This window comes from Salvelinus fontinalis, chromosome 36 (assembly GCF_029448725.1).
Source record: "Salvelinus fontinalis isolate EN_2023a chromosome 36, ASM2944872v1, whole genome shotgun sequence".
NCBI classification, from domain to species: Eukaryota; Metazoa; Chordata; class Actinopteri; order Salmoniformes; family Salmonidae; genus Salvelinus; species Salvelinus fontinalis.
Genome location: NC_074700.1, coordinates 4,506,681 through 4,527,877, shown reverse-complemented (window position 1 = coordinate 4,527,877; position 21,197 = coordinate 4,506,681). Strand labels below are relative to the sequence as shown.

The window sequence follows — 21,197 nt, the reverse complement described above, 5'->3', positions numbered from 1 at the left end:
TTGGTAATAAAGCATAATTTGTTCAACCGCAACATCTGGGGTTGCTAGCTTTAGCTTGGTACCTAGCTAGCTCAAAAAACAACCAGCCTGGAAACAATGACCAGTAGAAACTGCAGTCATTTTCTTAGCAATGATTTAGGATTTTTTTATTTATTTCACCTTTATTTAACCAGGTAGGCAAATTGAGAACACGTTCTCATTTACAATTGCGACCTGGTCAAGATAAAGCAAAGCAGTTCGACACATACAACAACACATAGTTACACATGGAGTAAAACAAACATACAGTCAATAATACAGTGAAAATAAGTCTATATACAATATGAGCAAGTGAGGTGAGATAAGGGAGGTGAAGGCAAGCAAGATATATATATAAATAAATAAATAAAAAAAATATATAAAAAGGCCATGGTGGCGAAGTAAATACAATATAGCAAGTAAAAAAAATAACACTGGAATGGTTGGTTTGCAGTGGAAGAAGGTGCAAAGTAGAGATAGAAATAATGGGGTGCAAAGGAGCAAAATAAATAAATACAGTAGGTAAAGAGGTAGTTGTTTGGGCTAAATTATAGATGGGCTATGTACAGGTGCAGTAATCTATGAGCTGCTCTGACAGCTGGTGCTTAAAGCTAGTGAGGGAGATAAGTGTTTCCAGTTTCAGAGATTTTTGTAGTTCGTTCCAGTCATTGGCAGCAGAGAATCCTGGTGAGTAAGTATTAGCTAGGAATCCACTTGTTGTTCGCCTATTGAAATTGAGCTTCAGTTCATGAAAATAAATAGCTAGCCAGCTAACTAACCCTGTTGCCCAAAACTAACGTTATAAGCAGCCAGCTAGCTTCATCTGGCTAGTGAGGTTCAACCGAACTTGGTTATGTGTTGTGAAGCTAGCCACAAGTAGAATTTGCCGTTTGCCTTCAAATTAAAAGAATGCAATTGACAGTGATGCAAATTAATACAAACAGTAGAATTATGCCATACTTTTATTTTGAAGGCTAACCGCCAAGTCCACTATTGCGGCTAATCCTTATTGTGGCTAGCTTCACATAGATGGTCCGACCACCATTAATCAAATAAGAACTGTCTTATAAATTAGGGTTATTTTAGATGACACCTAGCTATATATTAGTTAGCTACCTAACTAACTATTGCTACTGAAACAGATGTTTTGATATGCTTTTTCGGGAAGAACATTGATTGCATCCATGAGCTAGCTAGCTTTTTATTTTTATGACCAGCACTGTAGGTGTGCGAGACAACTTTACCGGCATCATAGCACACGTATCGATGAATCGTTGTGACATGAAATACAAGTTATAGTTATTACACATTGATTACACTATGTAGAAAGTGTATGGACGTGTTACATGATTATGTGACGTGCAGGTCCTGATTGGTCAACAAGCTTATTTGACACGTCAAATAGTGTTATCTACTGGTCATTGTTTATTTTATGACACGCAAAGACCCAAACGTCATTCCATAGCAAAAACCCAAATGGCGTTCCATAGAAATCCTGGTTGAGAATGAAACTGAACGAAACAGCACAGCAAGTAAGTGAAAGAAATAGGTTTTGATGATGTTTTACTGGTAATGGGGACATACGTAAATGCCAACAAAATAACGTTTTGGTCAGTGTGGTGTGTGTAACCTTTATTTAACTAGGCAAGTCAGTTCAATTCTTGTTTACAATAACGGCCAGGACGACGCTGGGCCAATTGTGTGCTGCCGTATGGGACTCCCAATCACGGCCGGATGTGATAAAGCCTGGATTCGAACCAGGGACTGTAGTGACGCCTCTTACACTGAGATGCCTTTCCTTAGACCTCTACATCCATGTGTGTGTGTTAACTATTTAACTGTACTGGAATGCCTAAAAGGCCGCAATTGTTTTATATCGGTTATTGGTATTGTTTTTTGTTTTTTTAGAAAGGAAAATATTGGATATCGGTAACGGCCAAAAATGTCATATCGGTGCATCACTAGCAATAAGCAAAACAGACAGTACAGGGTCTAGTGGTTACTAGGGCTGGAAATTGATAGGGGCCTCACGATACGATACTATCAAAAGACGTAGGTTCCGATACGATATGTATTGCAATTCTCATGATTCTATAGGTATTGTGATTCGATACTGCAGTTTTATTTGCAATTTGATGTTCCAAACATATTGCTCACTATACGTCTGCTGCAGAGAGACAACATAACATGAGTTTTGATCAATCATGGAAGTAAGTGTCGAAAACATGTTAGCTAAAATTGAGAGAAAGGAGGTACAACCAACTAGCGCTGACTAACGTTATCTAGCAAAAAAAGGAGATCAATAAAGTTATTGTAATAGTCTACTACTACACAGGACAGAGTAATACAAATTAAGGGTTTTTGTGCAACCATGAAAAAGACTACAGCAGCAGAACTTCCTTCCAATCCACTACTTTTCATTGAGTTCAACATCCCCTAGTCTAGTGCACATGCAGGCCATTTACTGCACTGGGTCAGGCTTGAGCACTCTACATTTTCCTTCCTACTCCCATGAAGAGAGAGGTTAGAGAGACCCAGAGGGTGTGCGTGTGTGTCAGAGTGGTCTCTGTCTGTGGGCTGTTTGCCATTTGTGAAAACCGAAGAGAGCACTCGGCCTCTCCCAAAGGAGCAGAACATCAATCCAGACCGACACCCAAGAGGTAGGCAGGGCCAGTCTGAGCCGAGACAGTGACAGTCAACACACAGACAGTAAACAGCAAGACAATAATCATCCTATCAAATCACAACCTAAAACACACCTATCGGTGAGCTATTGTTTAAAAGAGGACATCATGAAATGACAGTCTTCCCTCTTTATAAACAGAGTCGAGAGAGGAAAAACAACAAAAGACCCTGTGTGTCAATGACGTAATGGACTGACAAAAGGGCTGACAATATTTTGACCAGAAATCACCGTCTACAACCCACAGAGCTGCATGCACAATTGTGTCAGCTGAGAGCTAAAACTGAGAGCTTTGAACATGATAAAAGGTACTGCAGAGTCGTCAAACACTGACTGAAAAAAACACGCCCAACCTTCCTCTAAAATTAATCTGCTTTATTTCTCTTCAGTTGGGGAGAGACAAATAACAAGGAAACCCCTCGACACACTTTTTTAGCAGGGAACGCAGAGACCACGGCGTCTCCCAGCTTGGCATTCCTGAGCCGCACTGGAGCTGAATATTTCAGCACTTTTCACGTGTCATGCCTTCCCACGGACCACAGAGAGGGCGAATAGACAAACGCCAGACACTTCCTACAGGGAAAACATGAGTTTGCAGAAAAAAAGACAACGCTGTTGCATTTCACAGACAGGTCGTATTTCAATGAACACACCTGCTGGACATATCTAATGCAGGAAGATCGGTCAGCAGAAGCTTTAAAAATAAACGACACACATACTTCTTCACCTAAGAGAGACGAGGTCTCTTTCTACTCCATAATTTATCCTACTGTCAGACGGGGAAAGAGACGAAGAGAGAGAGTTGAGAGACGGTAGACTGCTGCGCTCGCCCCCTCACCCTCGAGCTGACACACACACACACACACGCCGGCGCACTCACCATGAGCGCTGCAGTTCCGTAAAGACACCCAGACCAACCCGGGGGGGGGGGGGGGGGGGGGGGGGGGCTAAACTTCACAAACCGTCATGGCTGCTCCCGTTGGCCCGGCTACAGCCCACACAGAGGACGAGGATGAAGAGGTCAGGGGGACAGCGATGGGACACACCCCGAGCTGGAGCTGATGCATCAGCGGCAGCATGATTACCGCTCTCTCTCACTCCCCTCCCTCCTTGCTTCTCTCCTTCCCAGCACGCACAATGACGCTACACTGAGAGGCCACGCGTCAGTGCAGAACACAGAGGATCCGATCTCTCTTTTCAGTGTGTGTGTGTGTGTGTGTCGGCAAATCAGCACTGCCGTGTGCTCTATTGTTCCCCGTCGCTGCGCTGAAAAGGAGCACACTAATCTCCTGTGCCCAGCCAGGCATTCTAATTAATCCCAGATTAATTGATACAGGATCCATTTCTCATCCAATCCTCCTCTCTGCTATAACAATCCATCTTCTCGGCGCTCTAACAGCAATGCCTTGGGTCATGTGCTGTGTGGAGCTTTTTTTTCCCTCTCGCTCTTCTCCCCCTCTCCATTTCATTCCTCCTCGCTCTCTCCCTCTCAAATTATAGCCAGTTCTCCCGTGTCCAGCAACTCTGTCTAGCCTCAGAGGAGGGCGGCCCAGAGATAAAGGGGGAACAGGGATTGGCTGACTCCCAGGTGATTGACAGCTAGGTACCGGTGGGACAAGGAGGGCTATGAAACATACAGGAAATCCAGGACAATACAGAACACTCCATCTGGGAATATTGTTTACAGAGTGAACTACATCAGTCTGAATTAACCAAGAATGTTCATGCGTGTTTAAATTTGTATCAACCACTGCTGGTTGTGAATAAATAACCTTTCCTGCAGGCAACCAGTGACTGTGTCTGGGGGATGAAAATGAACACGTAGGCTTCACCGCCCCTCAGACATATTACCAAGAGAAATATCCTGACTTACAACACCGGAACGCTGAGAATTAGAAAAGTAAAGCTCGAGAGTTGAATTACAGCCTATAGTGTGACAGCGCAATAAAGCAGAATAAATACAGCAGTAGACTAATAAAACAGAAACTCATTAGTCCTTGTCCACGGAGTCCTCGCCCACCCCCTGTCACCAGGCAGGGCTTGCCATGGCGAGACAATGGCTTCCAGGTAGGTGCTGAAAATATAGCCATCTGAGACCAGGCACCAGGGATAAGGTTACCACCGCAGGAGATGAGAATGCCTAAGGCTAGATTGGGTTAACGGGGGAGAGGCTGGGGTAGATATACAGAGCTCACCTGGCTAGCAGGAGGACTCCAATTTCTGTCCACACCCACTGAAAGGATCGAATGGTGGATAGCGGCCTATAGTTGTAGTCAAGTGACTCTTTGGCCTCTTTAAATTGGAGGACCCTAGGTAATGATGTCACCTCATAGTTCACACTATCACAGGAGTTGGATACAATGATGGCAAATTATGGTCAAACTTAAAGCAGGAAAGTGGTACAATTTCAAACCTGGGTCAACTCAGACCCACCAGCTAATAGTAAAGCTTTGTTCCTAAAGGCAAACAGTCAATCCGAGAAGTTTTTGTTCTCAAACTAGACACTAATGTACTTGTCCTCTTGCTCAGTTGTGCACTGGGGCCTCCCACCCCTCTTTCTATTCTGGTTAGAGCCCGTTTGCGCTGTTCTGTTAACCTCTCTGGGAAATGTGGGACGGTAGCGTGTGGCCAACATCCAGTGAAAATGCAGAGCGCCAAATTCAAATAAATTACTATAAAAATTTAACTTTCATGAAATCACACATTCAATATACCAAATTAAAGCTACACTTGTGAATCCAGCCAACGTGTCAGATTTCAAAAATGCTTTACGGCGAAAGCAAACAATGCTATTATCTGAGGATAGCACCCCAGCTAACAATCACAGACCATCATATTTCAGCACTCCCAGCGCGACACAAAATGCAGAAATAAAGATATAATTCATGCCTTACCTTTGACGAGCTTCTTCTGTTGGCACTCCAATATGTCCCATAAACATCACAAATGGTCCTTTTGTTCGATTAATTCCATCGATATATATCCAAAATGTCCATTTATTTGGCGCGTTTGATCCAGAAAAACACCGGTTCCAACTTGCACGACGTGACTACAAAATATCTCAAAAGTTACCTGTAAGCTTTGTCCAAACATTTCAAACTACTTTTGTAATACAACTTTAGGTATTTTTTAACCTGTCTGACTGCAGCGTTCCGCCAGCGGAACGCTGCATTCAACTGAAAAGGCAGAGCGCGAAATTCAAAATATATTTTTTAGAAATATTTAACTTTCACACATTAACAAGTCCAATACAGCAAATGAAAGGTACACATCTTGTGAATCCAGCCAACATGTCCGATTTTTTAAATGTTTTACAGCGAAAACAGCACGTATATTTATGTTAGCTCACCACCAAATACAAAAAAGGACAGACATTTTTCACAGCACAGGTAGCAAAGCCAACCTAACTAACCAAGAACCAACCAAACTAACCAACAAACAACTTCATCAGATGACAGTCTTATAACATGTTACACAATAAATCTATGTTTTGTTCGAAAAATGTGCATATTTGAGGTATAAATCAGTTTTACATTGCAGCTACCATCACAGCTACCGTCAAAAATAGCACCGAAGCAGCCAGAGTAATTATAGAGACCAACGTGGAATACCTAAATACTCATCATAAAACATTTCTGAAAAATGCATCATGTACAGCAAATGAAAGACAAGCATCTGTGAATCCAGCCAATATTTCAGATTTTTTAAGTGTTTTACAGCGAAAACACAATATAGCATTATATTAGCTTACTACAATAGCCTACACACAACCGCATTCATTCATCAAGGCACGTTAGCGATAGCAATAGGCACGTTAGCGTTAGCGAATAAACCAGCAAAATATATTAATTTTCACTAACCTTCATAAACCTTCCTCAGATGACAGTCCTATAACATCAGGTTATACATACACTTATGTTTTGTTCGAAAATGTGCATATTTAGAGCTGAAATCCGTGGTTATCCATTATGCTAATGTGGCTTATTTTTCCCAGAATGTGCAGATATTTCTATTACTCTCACCTATTCTGACCAAATAGCTATTCATAAACATTACAAAAAAATACATGTTGTATAGGAAATGATAGATCCACTAGTTCTTAATGCAATCGCAGTGTTAGAATTCAAAAAATATCTTCATTACCACATAAGGCTTACGTTATGTCGACCGAGTGCCCAAAACCTGGGCGCAAAACTACTAGTACACAGTTCGACAGATATATGAAATAGCATCATAAAATGTTTCTTACTTTTGGTGATCTTCCATCAGAATGTTGGACAAGGGGTCCTTTGTCCAGAACAGTCTTTGTTTGGATTTAGAACATCGTTTTTCCCTCTTCAATTAGCCAGCACACTGGCCAAGTAGCACGAAGCTCTCCATTCTGAACAAAGGGCACACAACGCAACACGCCTAACGTCCCGAATAATTTTCAAAAATCTAATAAAACTATATTGAAAAAACATACTTTACGATGATATTGTCACATGTATCAAATAAAAACAAAGCCGGAGTTGGTAGTCGCCTATAACGAAAGCTATTCCGAAGGCAATCCCACTGTCCTCTTCGCCCCATCTTGAAAACATGAAATGGGGGACACGTCACGGGCCTCTAACAAACAGTACATTTCACTGGAGCCCCATCTCAGACCGAGATAATCACCTCCTTTCTTCTCTCACTGCATCTTGACATCCAGGGGAAGGTGTATGACGTGCATGTATACTAATAGCTATCATGGCCATTTATAGGCAGGACTTAGAAGAGAGCCTCGATTTCAGACTTTCCACTTCCTGGTCAGAAAGTGTGCTGCCAAATGAGTTCTGTTTTACTCACAGACAAAATTCAAACGGTTTTAGAAACTAGAGAGTGTTTTCTATCCAATAGTAATAATAATATGCATATTGTACGAGCAAGAATTGAGTACGAGGCCGTTTAAATTGGGCACGTTTTTTCCCCCAAAGTGACAACAGCGCCCTCGGTCCTCATCAGGTTAACGTAAATAATTCATAAAATTGAAGACGGGATGATCTGTGTTCAATACCGGAGGAAAACAATGTGTAGCATGCTTTCTGGTCACGGGCCTCTAACAAACAGTACATTTCACTGGAGCCTCATTCTGAACATGGCTACTTCTTCATTTCTCAAAGGAAAAACCTCAACCAATTTCTAAAGACTGTTGACATCCAGTGGAAGCGATAGGAACTGCAGGAAGGTCCCTTAGAAATCTGGATTCCCAATGAAACCCATTGAAAAGAGAGTGACTTCAAAAAAATAAAAAATCTGAATGGTTTGTCCTCTGGGTTTTGCCTGCCAAATAAGTTCTGTTATAGTCAGACATGATTCAAACAGTTTTAGATACTTCAGAGTGTTTTCTATCCAATACTAATAATAATAATATGCATATATTAGCATCTGGGACTGAGTAGGAGGCAGTTTACTCTGGGCACGCTTTTCATCCAAACGTGAAAATGCTGCCCCCTATCCGAGAAGTTAAGGGAGTAGTACACAGTGTTGTACGATATCTTCAGTTTCTTGGCAATTTCTCACATTGAATAGCCTTCATTTCTCAGAACAAGAATAGACTGATGAGTTTCAGAAGAAAGGTCTTTGTTTCTGGACATGTTGAGCCTGTAATGGAACCCACAAATGCTGATGCTCCAGATACTCAACTAATCTAAAGGACAGTTTTATTGCTTCTTTAATGAGCACAACAGTTTTTAGCTGTGCTAACATAATTGCAAAAGGGTTTTCTAATGATCAATTAGCCTTTTAAACTGATAAACTTGGATTAGCTAACACAATGTGCCATTGGAACATAGGAGTGGTGGTTACTGATAATGGGCCTCTACGCCTGTGTAGATATTCCATTATAAAATCAACCGTTTCCAGCTACAATAGTCATTTACAACATTAAAAATATCTATACTGTATTTCTGATCAATTTTATGTTATTTTAATGGACAAAACAAAAGTGATTTTCTTTAAAAAACAAGGAACATTCTAAGTGACCCCAAATTTTTGAAAAGTCAAAAGTTTGGACACACCTATTCACTAATTTCTACATTGTAGAATAACAGTGAAGACATCAAAACTATGGAATCATATAGTAACCCAAAAAAGTGTTAAACAATATATTTTGAGATTCTTCAAAGTAGCCACCCTTTGCCTTGATGACAGCTTTGCACACTCTTGGCATTCTCTCAACCAGCTTCATGAGGAATTCACCTGGAATTCATTTAAATTAACAGGTGTGCCTTGTTAAAAGTTCATTTGTGGATTTTTCTTTCCTTCTTAATGTGTTTGAGCCAATCAGTTGTGTTGTGAGAAGGTAGGGGTGAAATACAGAAGATGGTATTTTACCAAATAGGGATAAGTCAATATTATGGCAAGAACAGCTCAAATAAGCAAAGAGAAACGACAGTCCATCATTACTTTAAGACATGGTCAGTCAATCCGGAAAATTTCAAGAACTTTTAAAGTTTCTTCAAGTGCAGTCGCAAAAAGCGCTATGATGAAACTGGCTCTCATGAGGACCGCCACAGGAAAGGAAGACCCAGACTTACCTCTGCTGCAGAGGATAAGTTCATTAGAGTTACCTGCACCTCAGATTGTAGCCCAAATAAATGCTTCACAGAGTTCAAGTAACAGACACATCTCAACATCAACTGTTCAGTGGAGACTGCATAAAATCAGGCCTTCATGGTCAAATTGCTGCAAAGAAACCACTACTAAAGGACACCAATAAGAAGAGACTTGCTTGGACCAAGAAACACGAGCAATGGACATTAGACCGGTGGAAATATGTCTTTTGGTCTGATGAGTCCAAATTTGACATTTTTGGTTTCAACAACCGGGTCTTTGTGAGACGCAGAGTAGGTGAACGGATGATCTCCGCATGTGTGGTTCCCACTGTGAAGCATGGAGGAGGAGGTGTGATAGTGGGGGGGTGCTATTCTGGTGACACGGTCTGTGATTTATTTAGAATTTAAGGCACACTTAACCAGCATGGCTACCACAGCATTCTGCAGCGGTACACCAACCCATCTGGTTTGCGCTTAGTGGGACTAACATTTGTTTTTCAACAGGACAATGACCCAACACACCTCCAGGCTGTGTAAGGGCTATTTGACCAAGGAGAGTGATGGAGTGCTGCATCAGATGACCTAGCCTCCACAATCACCCGACCTCAACCCAGTTGAGATGGTTTGGGATGAGTTGGACCATAGAGTGAAGAAAAAGCAGCCAACAAGTGCTCAGCATACGTGGGAACTCCTTCAAGACTGTTGGAAAAGCATTCCTCATGAAGCTGGTTGAAAGAATACCAAGAGTGTGCAAAGCTGCCATCAAGGCAAAGGGTGGCTACTTTGAAGAACCTCAAATATAACATACTCCCCCCCCTATTTGCCATCTATTTTTAACTGACTACTTCTTTCATCCTATGGTGTGACATGTCCTTTGGTGTGACAATTGAAATTGGAGAATGAAATGTTTTTCACCACGGGAAAACATAAAAATCATAATGGAACATGTGGCAAGTGATCTCCGCATGCCCCACTAGTAGTTTTGTGGATTTAGAAAAGGTTTGTCAAATTCAATGCTCAACTGTATGAAACAGTTCATAAAATGTGGCATTTGTTTTAATGATAACATACATTTCAAATATTCAGACTTCAGTATCATACCACAAAAATCTATTTTTCATGCTTAAAACGTCAACCACCCACACACAGACACACGTACAAATACAGTATTCAACCCTAGAAGAAGCAAAGGAGAGATTACAGAGAGAGAGAGCGAGATACAACATTTGACATTGGGTCAAGAGACTGGCTACTACTGTAATATGACAAGTCATATTTCAGTGTCCTCCATCACCCTCGCATGATTAGAACCAAAAGCAGCTTGTGGTTTCTTTTCACCGTTCACCCCACAGTGCTTTGAAGCGTGAAACACACCAGGAATCTCACTGCCCATAGACTGCTGAAAAGGTACTTATCACAGTGGGAGGCCGTTCCTTCTCTTGCAAGAACAAAAGCGGTACGAACCTACCGTTTCTACATGTAGAATAGCAAAGCTCATCAGTAGCCAAAAACTTAACTTTAGGCCAATCAGAATGCGCGAGAGCAGAGGCAACAAAAATAAATAAAAAGGAGGGCATTTTCTCAGTAACATCCACAGACGAGCCAGTCACACTTCATATGCAATGTAGGCTATGGGATGGTACAGATGCAATGCACACACCACTAAAATACTTTGAGCTAGCCAACCACTGTTAGCTAGATATGGAAAAAGTAAAGCTTATAACACTCATCTTGTTATTCAATATGAACTTCACGCTATGCAGGCCCAGGCATGGATCAAAGCTGGCAAGACATTCAATGATATCATCAAGAGATATGCTGGACCCTATGTCAGAGAGAAGGTTTTTGGACCACATCATGTCTATTGTCCTGCTAATAGCGTTTGTGAAAAAAGGTTTTCAAAAGGCCTCCAGGGCCAACTGAGAAGTTCCTTACTTTTCCCCCCTTCCACTTGCCTCTTCCATTTATTCCCATAGTAATTCGTTATGGTTTGCATTGCAAATAAGGGCATAAACTGGTTCAAGATGCCAGCAGAGTAAATAGACCTTTAAGTAGTAAAATAAAGGTTCATTCAAAATAAATAAGACCCACAACACTTTTAACAGCACATTACACAACACTAGTGAGACATGTCGCCTACGATAGGCCTACAGTATATCTAAAAATATATATTTTTTTTCATCTCTACATGTAGGTCTCCTGATTTAAACCCGATCAAACTTGTTGCAACTAAAATGTAGTTAAAATAAACATCTGCATGTTTGCCTGGCATGGATTGTGACTCCATCTCGTTCCTCGCCCTCTTCAACTCAGCCAATGCCTCCTGACTCTCCCCAATGACATGACTCTCTGACAATAATCACATTTAGAGGATTGGAGGATTCTAAAATTAATATCTAAGGGGCATTTTTCGTTAGAGCAAACCTGATCTGTATGAGTATCTAAGGGGCTTTTATGTAATTATAACGCAGGGTTAATAATAATGACTTTGTAAATAAGGATGCAATATGAAAGGAAAATGACATGCGCAAAAGACAGTGGTATATATTTATCACAATTTCTTTAACTAATTTTGGTCTTTAACGCAGGGTCGAAAAACAAGTTCCTTACCTTTTTTTTTTAAACTGAAATTGCAACCAACTTTCTATGGCTTGTTTAAAAACATATATACACTGCTCAAAAAAATAAAGGGAACACTTAAACAACACAATGTAACTCCAAGTCAATCACACTTCTGTGAAATCAAACTGTCCACTTAGGAAGCAACACTGATTGACAATAAATTTAGACAAAAGGTGGAAATTATAGGCAATTAGCAAGACACTCCCAATAAAGGAGTGATTCTGCAGGTGGTGACCACAGACCACTTCTCAGTTCCTATGCTTCCTGGCTGATGTTTTGGTCACGTTTGAATGCTGGCGGTGCTCTCACTCTAGTGGTAGCATGAGACGGAGTCTACAACCCACACAAGTGGCTCAGGTAGTGCAGCTCATCCAGGATGGCACATCAATGCGAGCTGTGGCAAGAAGGTTTGCTGTGTCTGTCAGCGTAGTGTCCAGAGCATGGAGGCGCTACCAGGAGACATGCCAGTACATCAGGAGACGTGGAGGAGGCTGTAGGAGGGCAACAACCCAGCAGCAGGACCGCTACCTCCGCCTTTGTGCAAGGAGGAGCACTGCCAGCGCCCTGCAAAATGACCTCCAGCAGGCCACAAATGTATATATTTTGGAGATGATTTCGTTTCAAATAACCGAAAGTGAGCGATTGTAATCTGAAAGGGGAAAAGGCCATTCTTGAACATGGGGTGAGACATTCTTACTAATTTGTTAATGAAGCCAGTTTGTTATTTAGAATAATTTATTTCTGTTTTTAGTGTGAGAGAAATCAAAAGCCCACCGTACCTATTTTTCTAAAATCGTCAGTCCACATGTCAAGTGAAATTCCCCCACTGTATTTACCCATGTTCTCTCTTAACTCCAGGACCACTGACAGTTGTTGTTGCCTGATGCACGACTCTAGTGCCAGAGGAGAGACTCTCAGATTAAAAACGCCTCCATTAAATGCTACAGTTTAGACTACCAACTACCGATAGATCAACTCCCCGTTGTGATAGTGTGGTGCAATGACAGAATGCCACCATCTACCACAAACGGTAGCAGCATAAGCTCGTAACTTTTAAAGGATGTACTGACATGTGTGTGTAAATGATAGATGCAAACACACAGTACATGTTAATGTTTAAATGTATGTAAACTCTTTTGTCTGTAATGTATTTTTCGTTATGTGTCGGACCCCAGTAAGACTAGCTGTCGCCATTGGCGCCGGCTAATGGGGATCCTATCAAATACAAATTAAAAAAACATGACCGGAGTTTTGCTTATAAGTATGTCATTCATTTGAATATTATTCCAATGTTGGCCTCTCTGATCCAATTATGATCGAAGTAATTGTTTGATATTGTGATGTGATTTTTTTTTACTTGTCCATTTGGACAACTTAAATCTATAATCTTCTTGTCCGCCAATTCTTTTTTACTAGAGGACAAGCGTTAACGTCGAGCAGCGTGGTCTGTTTTCTCTATCTGTGTGAGTGTGTGTGTGTGCTCGTGCGTACCTTCTGTATTTTCTGGGGGTGTTTCACTGAGCAGTCTCTAGGGAGGACTTTCCCAAACAGCTTCCAGCCCGGGTCTTTCTGCTCCACCGGCCGAGTGTCCTTCACTTTCTTGACAAACAGACTCCTGAGAGAGGGAGCAAGAGAGGGAAGGGGAGAGAGAGAAAATAGTGAGGGACAGAGAAAGATAGTGTGAGTGAGTGAGAACATGTAAATTAAGACATTTAAAACCCAGAGCCGAAGCTGAACACACACTGGCTCCCTTCACTAAGTCACCCGAGGCGGAGAACAGCAACAATACAAATGCTGGCCGGCGTGTGTCCATGAGATAAGCGCACAAGCGGAATTCACAGATTTAAACACAAAGCCACACCACGAGCCGGTTGGCAGTTAAAGACCCAATCATGTGAAAAGTGGAGCAGTACAGGCCAGGGACAGAGCGCTGGGCTACACTTCAATTTAAAATACCACCTCGGAATAAAGTAGGCTAGAAAGAGCACAGCGAAGAATGTAATAATCAATGGGTTTGGCATTAAAGATGGAATCTGCATTAGGGGAAGCAGCGCCACTGTCCGCTCCAGCACCTTTGTTACTGTTATTATTTTGTAGACAGAACAGAGGCGAGGTGCGTCAAGCAGCATGGTTACAAAAAAAATGATATAAAATGATATCCTCTTATTATATTCTGCTGTTCTATCGCGCGTGCAATGACGTCTGAAGGGAAGAAAAAAAAAAAACGTGTTTGTTGTTTGGAGTAACTTCTTTGTTGTTGTAACATCCCAATGGACGTTGCAGTTTCACCATCGAGTTCAGCTTTAAAGCAAACTGTACCGCCATCGACTCGGTTATTGTTATCACTATTGTGTTATTACATTTTTTTGTGTATTTAGTAAAAATGTTCTTAACTCCATTGTTGGTTAAGGGCTTGTAAGTAAGCGTTTCACGGTGTTGGATTCTGGGGTAAACTTTGAACATGGTTATACTCAGAAGTATAGGAACATTAGTACCAAAAGAGACATGAGGGGTGCCATAATGAGGCTTGGGAGGGGCTGAGCGCAGGGAACACGATCACATGTGGCAGTACTGATAAGGGGAGAAACCGTTGAAGGATCATGTCACATAGCACACTGCCCAGCAATAATGATGCCATGTTTAGCGATAAGGAGGAGACTCCACCCAAGGTGGGGTATGAATACTACAACGTGGGAAACCATGTGTGTGTCTGAATTACAGCTGTATAGACCCTTCGGGAAGAAGTAAACTTGGTTAAGCTTCTCTAGTGTCCATGAGTTAATTACTCAAATTTAGAACCTAACAACGGTAACTACACCTGTTGTATTCGGCGCAAGATACAAATAAAATGGGATTTGATCTCTGTACGTGAACCAGGGATCAACATTACTGGTTAACCATTTACCGAAAATGTGTCTTATTCAACAGAGGAAACGTTTTCACATGTTCCATTGGACAACAGTTTGTGGTACCAACTAGACGCTGCTCTAATAGGCTAACACAAGGACAGTCGGAACAGTATGTTTAGCTTGGGCGGACGATGTTTAGAACCGAATGCGAAATGGGTATAATAATGAACGTGGCCATCTCTTTCACATGGTCTGCATTCCCTTTCCGATGGGGATACTGTATTAATTTCTCCATCAAGACAGGCTATGGTGCAGGATTCACAAAGAGACAATGGAAGGTTTCAATTAAAAACTTGAAGAGAGAGTGAAAAAGCATGAATAAACACCATCTGATAAACGGGCCAACTTCCTCTTCGTTAATCGAGGTGACGTAACAGGCGGATACATTTGATGACGCTAGCCAGCTCATTTCCTGCTTTCCAGCGGAGTAACCTTCTATTTTCTACTACTAGCCTAAGTGCTACGCAATCCATAAGGTTACTATTGGTTAGGGAAGCTGAACCTTTCGACTCAATGGATTTACAGAGTGCAAAGCAATTCAGGATAAGACACTATGGCACAGGCTTATCCAATGACTTTTTTGTTGACACAATTCCTTTAAAAAAAGGGAAAATGTGTGAATACTTGGAAAGGTACTATGAGCATAAACGGCCACAGCAAAGGGTAAAATGTAACAATCTCACTGGATTACAGAATCCTAAATTCACTAGCTATACAGTATGAAGCATCTTTACTGTGGAAAAGTCATGTCAGGCCACCTTAATAAAATGTACTGTAACACAAAGCATATGGCTTTTTGGAACCCCATTGACCGCGTAATGAAAAACAGTCTACCGCCTGCCTTTTGACCAACAGATCGTTAATACCTGCTCCCTGACACTAACTCACACTGAGAGCAACAAAGAGACACACAGCTGCCAACTGTAGTGTATGTATTATTGAATTAAAACCACAGAGTGAGTTACACCCGAATCTCAACAGAGAGACTCTGGAGGATACAGGTCAGTGGTCAGAGAGGGACTGCTGTTTGACATGACCACTATGACCCATATCCCTTGACCCACTCACCCCCATGGAACCCATCTCGAATTCCTTCAAAAACACAGATGGTAGATCGACTGAGATACAGGCATCTTCCCATTGAAAAATGAGGCCCGACTTCTACAGTCTATCCAAGTGTCTAGGTGTGTGTACACTTGTGCCTGTCTAATGGTTGCTAGGACCAAAAAGACCGAGACCAGAAACTGGCCAATGACTTGTTAGTCTGGGTTTCTACGGGCTCTGCTTCAAAGCACACTGTCAAGATACTGCACGAGACAAACAGAACTCAAAGCCTGAAAACAGAACTCAAAGCCTGAAAGCCAGTTCAAAGTAACCGACAATGACATTCAGATCTCCTTAATGGGAAATAAAATAAGTGACCTGCTATTTCTCAGAAGGCAGGAGGGGGGGAAAAAGCATTGAAGTGGATGATGTGAGGAAAAACTCAGAGGAAAAGAGGCATAGACAAAGATTACCATTGGCACCAGTCATTTTGAGTCTCAAAACTATAAACTCAAAACTATTAGGCTAAATCTCAGAAAGAAATCTACAATGAGAAAGCGGGAATATCTGAAAGTGTGTCTATAAAAGCTAGCCTGGTTAAACAGATCGACCACTGCAGTTGCCAGTCGCCCTTGTTTGACCTCACAGTCTAGTTAGATAGCCAGGCTATAGAGAAGCTCCAGGCAGTGTCTGAACCTGAACATTCTCCGCCTTCGAGAAATAGGTCAAACTCCAGTAGTCCCAGTAAAGGTCCATGATCATTTTCTGTGATCTGCCTGACCTTTTCTGATGACCATTCTGGGTCCAGTGAGCCCACCCAGTTGCAATATTGGACGCTGTGGTAACATGGCATGTTATGACACTGTGTAACCTGCACCAGCATGTCCCCCAGTCAGCCCAACCACTCACTGGACCCATATGTTCAGTTGGCTATGCATGCCTCTCTCAAATATCAATATGCCTCGTCCATTACTGTCCTGGTTAGTGATTACTGTCATATTTCACTGTAGAGCCTCTAGCCATGCTCAATATGCCTTAACCAACCATGTTGTCCCACCTCCTACATATGTGATGACGTCACCTGGTTTAAACGTCTCTCGAGACTATATCTCTCATCATTACTCAATGCCTAGGTTTACCTCCAATGTACTCTCTTCCTACCATACCTTTGTCTGTACATTATGCCTTGAATCTATGCTATCGTGCCCAGAAACCTGCTCCCTTTACGTGCTAGACGGCCAGTTCTAATAGCCTTTAGCCGTACCCTTATCCTACTTCTCCTCTGGTGATGTAGAGGTTAATCCAGGTCCTGCAGTGCCTAGCTCCACTCCCCAGGTGCTCTCATTTGTTGACTTCTGTAACCGTAAAAGCCTTGGTTTCATGCATGTTAACATTAGAATCCTACGCCTTCTTACTCACCGCTTTAGCACACTCTGCTAGCCTGGATGTCTTAGCCGTGTCTGAATCCTGGTTTAGTAAAAGCACCAAAAACCCTGAAATCTCCATGGCTAACTATAACATTTTCCGCCAAGATAGAACTGCCAAAGGGGGCGGTGTTAAAACCTACTGCAAAGATAGCCTGCAGAGTTCTGTATTACTATCCAAGTCTGTACCCAAACAATTCGAGCTTCTACTTCTAAAAATTCACCTTTCCAGAAACAATCTCTCACTGTTTCCCCCAGCTGTGCCCTCGATACCATATGTGAATTGATTGCCCCCCCCCCCCCCCCCCCATCTATCTTCAGAGCTCGTGCTACTAGATGACCTAAACTGGGACATGCTTAACACCCCGGCCATCCTACAATCCAAGCTTGATGCCCTCAATATCACACAAATGATCAATGAACCTACCAGGTACAAATCTGTAAACACGGGCACCCTCATAGATGTCATCCTAACTAACTCGCCCTCCAAATACAGCTCTGCTCTTTTCAATCAAGATCTCAGCAATCACTGCCTCATTGCCTGCATCCATAATGGGTCTGCGACCAAACAACCACCCCTCATCACTGTCAAACACTCCCTAACACACTTCAGCGAACAGGCCTTTCTAATCGACCTGGCCGGGGTATCCTGGAATGACATTGACCTCATCCCGTCAGTAGATGATGCCTGGTTATTCTTTAAAAGAGCCTTCCTCACCATCTTAAATAAGCATGCCCAATTTAAAAAAAAAAAAAATGGAACTAGGAGATATAGTCATTGGTCCACTCCAGACCTGTCTGCCCTTGACCAGCACAAAAACATCCTGTGGCGTTCTGCATTAGCATCGAACAGCCCCCGTGATATGCAACTTTTTCAGGGAAGTTGGGAACAAATATACACAGGCAGTTAGGGAAACCAAGGCTGTCGAGTCTGCCGATAAGAATGTGGCGATTGACATCATAGTCAGTCTTTTGATAAAGTGAGGCAGGCTAGCTAACATTAGCGTAGCTACCTCATTAAAATGTACTTAGGTCGTACCTCATACGTGTGTATTGTGTATTGTCTAGATACTGCTGGTTATGTAACATTACCATTTGATAATGCTAGCGAGGCAAGCTAACCAGCTACAGGCTAGCCATGTTGTGCTAACTGGCAAATGGTGATGCTAACCGTTTAGCTAACCATATAGTGTCTTCAGAAAGTATTCACATCCCTTTACTGTAACACACATTTTAAAATTCATTAAAATTGCGATTTTGTGTCACTTAACTTCTTTATGATAGGGGGCAGCATTTTCACTTTTGGATGAATTGCGTGCCCATAGTGAACTGCCTCCTACTCTGTCCCAGATGCTAATATATGCATATTATTATTACTATTGGATAGAAAACACTCTGAAGTTTCTAAAACTGTTTGAATGATGTCTGTGAGTATAACAGAACTCATATGGCAGGCAAGAACCTGAGAAAAAATCCAAACAGGAAGTGAGAATTCTGAGACTGTCAATATTCAACTCATCGCCTATCCAATTCCCTGTAAGATATGGATCTGTTTGCACTTCCTACGCCTTTCACTAGATGTCAACAGTCTGTAGAACATGGAATGAAGCATCTAGTGTGATGTGGGGCCGGATGGGAGGTGTTTCAGCCATTGGTCTGGCAGAATGGCAGTTCCTGGGCATGCGCTTTCCTCATGATATCGCCTTGCGTTCCATAACTTCTACAGACATGAAGGAATGCTCCGGTTGGAACGTTATTGGATATATATGATAACAACATCCTGAAGATTGATTCTCAACTTAGTTTGACCAGTTTATTCGACCTGTTATATAACCTTTTGAAGATCTCGTCCGAGTTCGCCTGCATCTGCGCGAGCGTTTGGGCATGTGCACTAAACATGCTAGCAAAGGTAGCTACTTAGACATAAGTAATGGACATTATCGAAAAAAACTACTAGGATTCCTGGGAGTGTATTCTGAAGAAGATGATCAAAGGTAAGGGAATATTTATGATGTAATTTCGTATTTCTGTTGACTCCAACAGAGGAGAAATTGTTATTTTTGAACGCCGTCTCAGATTATTGCATGGTGTCCTTTTTACGTAAAGTTTTTTTGAAATCTGACACAGGTCTCAGCTTGCTTTTTGACTGCAAAAGTGATTTTGATTCGGAAAATGTTGGTGACCACTGGTCTAGATACTGTTGGTTATGTGACTATCATTTGATAACGCCAGCAAGCCAATCTAATCCAATCTGGAGCTAAAGTTAGTCTACATCTGTAAAGCATAGAATTAGGGTTTTCACTAGTTACCACAGCCCACAGTCTGGCTATATCATAAACATTCATGAAATTTTTTTTTTTGCTTTTTGATCTTAATTTAAGGTTAGTCAAAATGACCAGTTAGATTTAAAATCACATTTTAAGAAGATAATTTGTAGAAATAGGCAGGTTGATTACTTGGTAACTAGTGCCAACCTAAAATGAGCTTGACCAGCGTTTCTGCCCTGATGACACGAATGGCTTCATCAACGGTAATCTGTGTGATGAGAAGTTGCATTGAAAAAAAACACCCAGTGTGATAAACTAGTAGGTTAATTACCAAACCAAGCACCAGAGTCAATTTGGTTGTGCAGTACATTATCAAAAAGATTTGTCCGTTCTTTATAACAAAATGCAATTTACCACTTGGCTGTCTATTATTTCACCCTGTCACAGGCCCTTCCAGTCAACACCACCTCATAAGATGAGTAAGTACATTGTTTATGAGGATTGCCTGCTGCAGTTGTTCTAGAGGATGTCCACTTTGCAGCCCAACATTCACCATAGAGAAGACCAGCAAGGCAGCATTCATCACGCAGACATACCCTGGCTGTGAGTATTCCTATAAATGAAACAGGAAGGACACTTTAAAATCAGGTTGGTGACATTGGACCTGGTCAAAAAGGTCAAAACACTTGAGTTCAATCATGTAGTAAGCAACAAAAAAAGTGTTAAATTGAAATGGTTTGGGATGAGTCGGGCCGCAGAGTGAAGGAAAAGCAGCCAACAAGTGCTCAGCAAATGTGGGAACTCCCTCAAGACTGTTGGAAAAGCATTTAAGGTGAAGCTGGTTGAGAAAATACCAAGAGTGTGCAAAGCTGTCATCAAGGCAAAGGGTGGCTATTTGAAGAATCTTAAATATATTTTGATTTGTTTAACACTTTTTTGGTTACTACATGATTCCGTGTGTTATTTCATAGTTTTGATGTTTTCACTATTATTCTACAATGTAGAAAATAGTCAAAATAAAGAAAAACCCTTGAATGAGTAGGTGTTCTAAAACTTTGGACCGGTAGTGTGTTTGAAAAGATTGAATTCATCGAGTCCATGGAACCTGGGACTCACCAGGCAGAGCGAGGAACAGAGGGAGGGTGGTGGCAGGGAAAATTCAGCCATCTTAGTCAACAAATGTTACGTTTGAAGGTTAGAAGTCACCACGGGTGTCAGAGCTAACTGTACTGGTTTAATCAGAACGTCTGTATACATCTCACCATACATCTGCCTGTAGTTAGTGAACTCAACCTGCAAGAGGTTTGTTTGTTGTGTTTGAGTGGGGGGGGGGGGGGGGGGGGGGGGGGGGCGGGGGGGGGCGGCGGCAGCCAAGGTACTGACAGATCTGTGCGTCTTGGTCTCATTATATTATGTGTGGTGGTCAGTCAGCTGTTAGTTCGACAGAATTTATTTTTTTCCCCCCACAATGGCCATCATCCATAATGCACCTGCTGCTGAGGAGAGAGAGCGCGGGAGCAAGGAGCCTTGGCCTAGGTTACTGTGGATCGCAAGGATGGAGGTCTTTTTCCATTTAAGTAAAACAAAAGTTAGAAAGTATGCCTATAGTTAAAAGCATACAAGGGCAATGTCCTCCGTATGGACAAATTTTA

At 41.9% G+C, this 21,197-nt stretch overlaps 1 protein-coding gene and 1 long non-coding RNA gene across 3 annotated transcripts in view; both read right to left on the bottom strand.

The window, feature by feature from the left end:
* The window catches only part of LOC129835056 (TBC1 domain family member 14-like), a 73,136-nt gene that overhangs the window by 31,403 nt on the left and 20,536 nt on the right, over nucleotides 1–21,197 (bottom strand). Inside the window, exon 3 of one of the 2 annotated variants that reach the window (XM_055900403.1) lies at nucleotides 13,393–13,516. In XM_055900403.1, the coding sequence (XP_055756378.1) occupies nucleotides 13,393–13,516 (124 nt within the window). Of the gene's footprint in view, nucleotides 1–3,581; nucleotides 3,629–13,392; nucleotides 13,517–21,197 lie in introns of those variants that run through there. The other variant, XM_055900404.1, reaches the window with a different exon arrangement.
* LOC129835060 (uncharacterized) lies at nucleotides 3,064–3,531 on the bottom strand. The gene is made up of 2 exons (XR_008756377.1): nucleotides 3,421–3,531; nucleotides 3,064–3,274 (listed from the first exon to the last, which is right to left on the bottom strand). It is a non-coding gene; the product is annotated as an uncharacterized LOC129835060 (long non-coding RNA).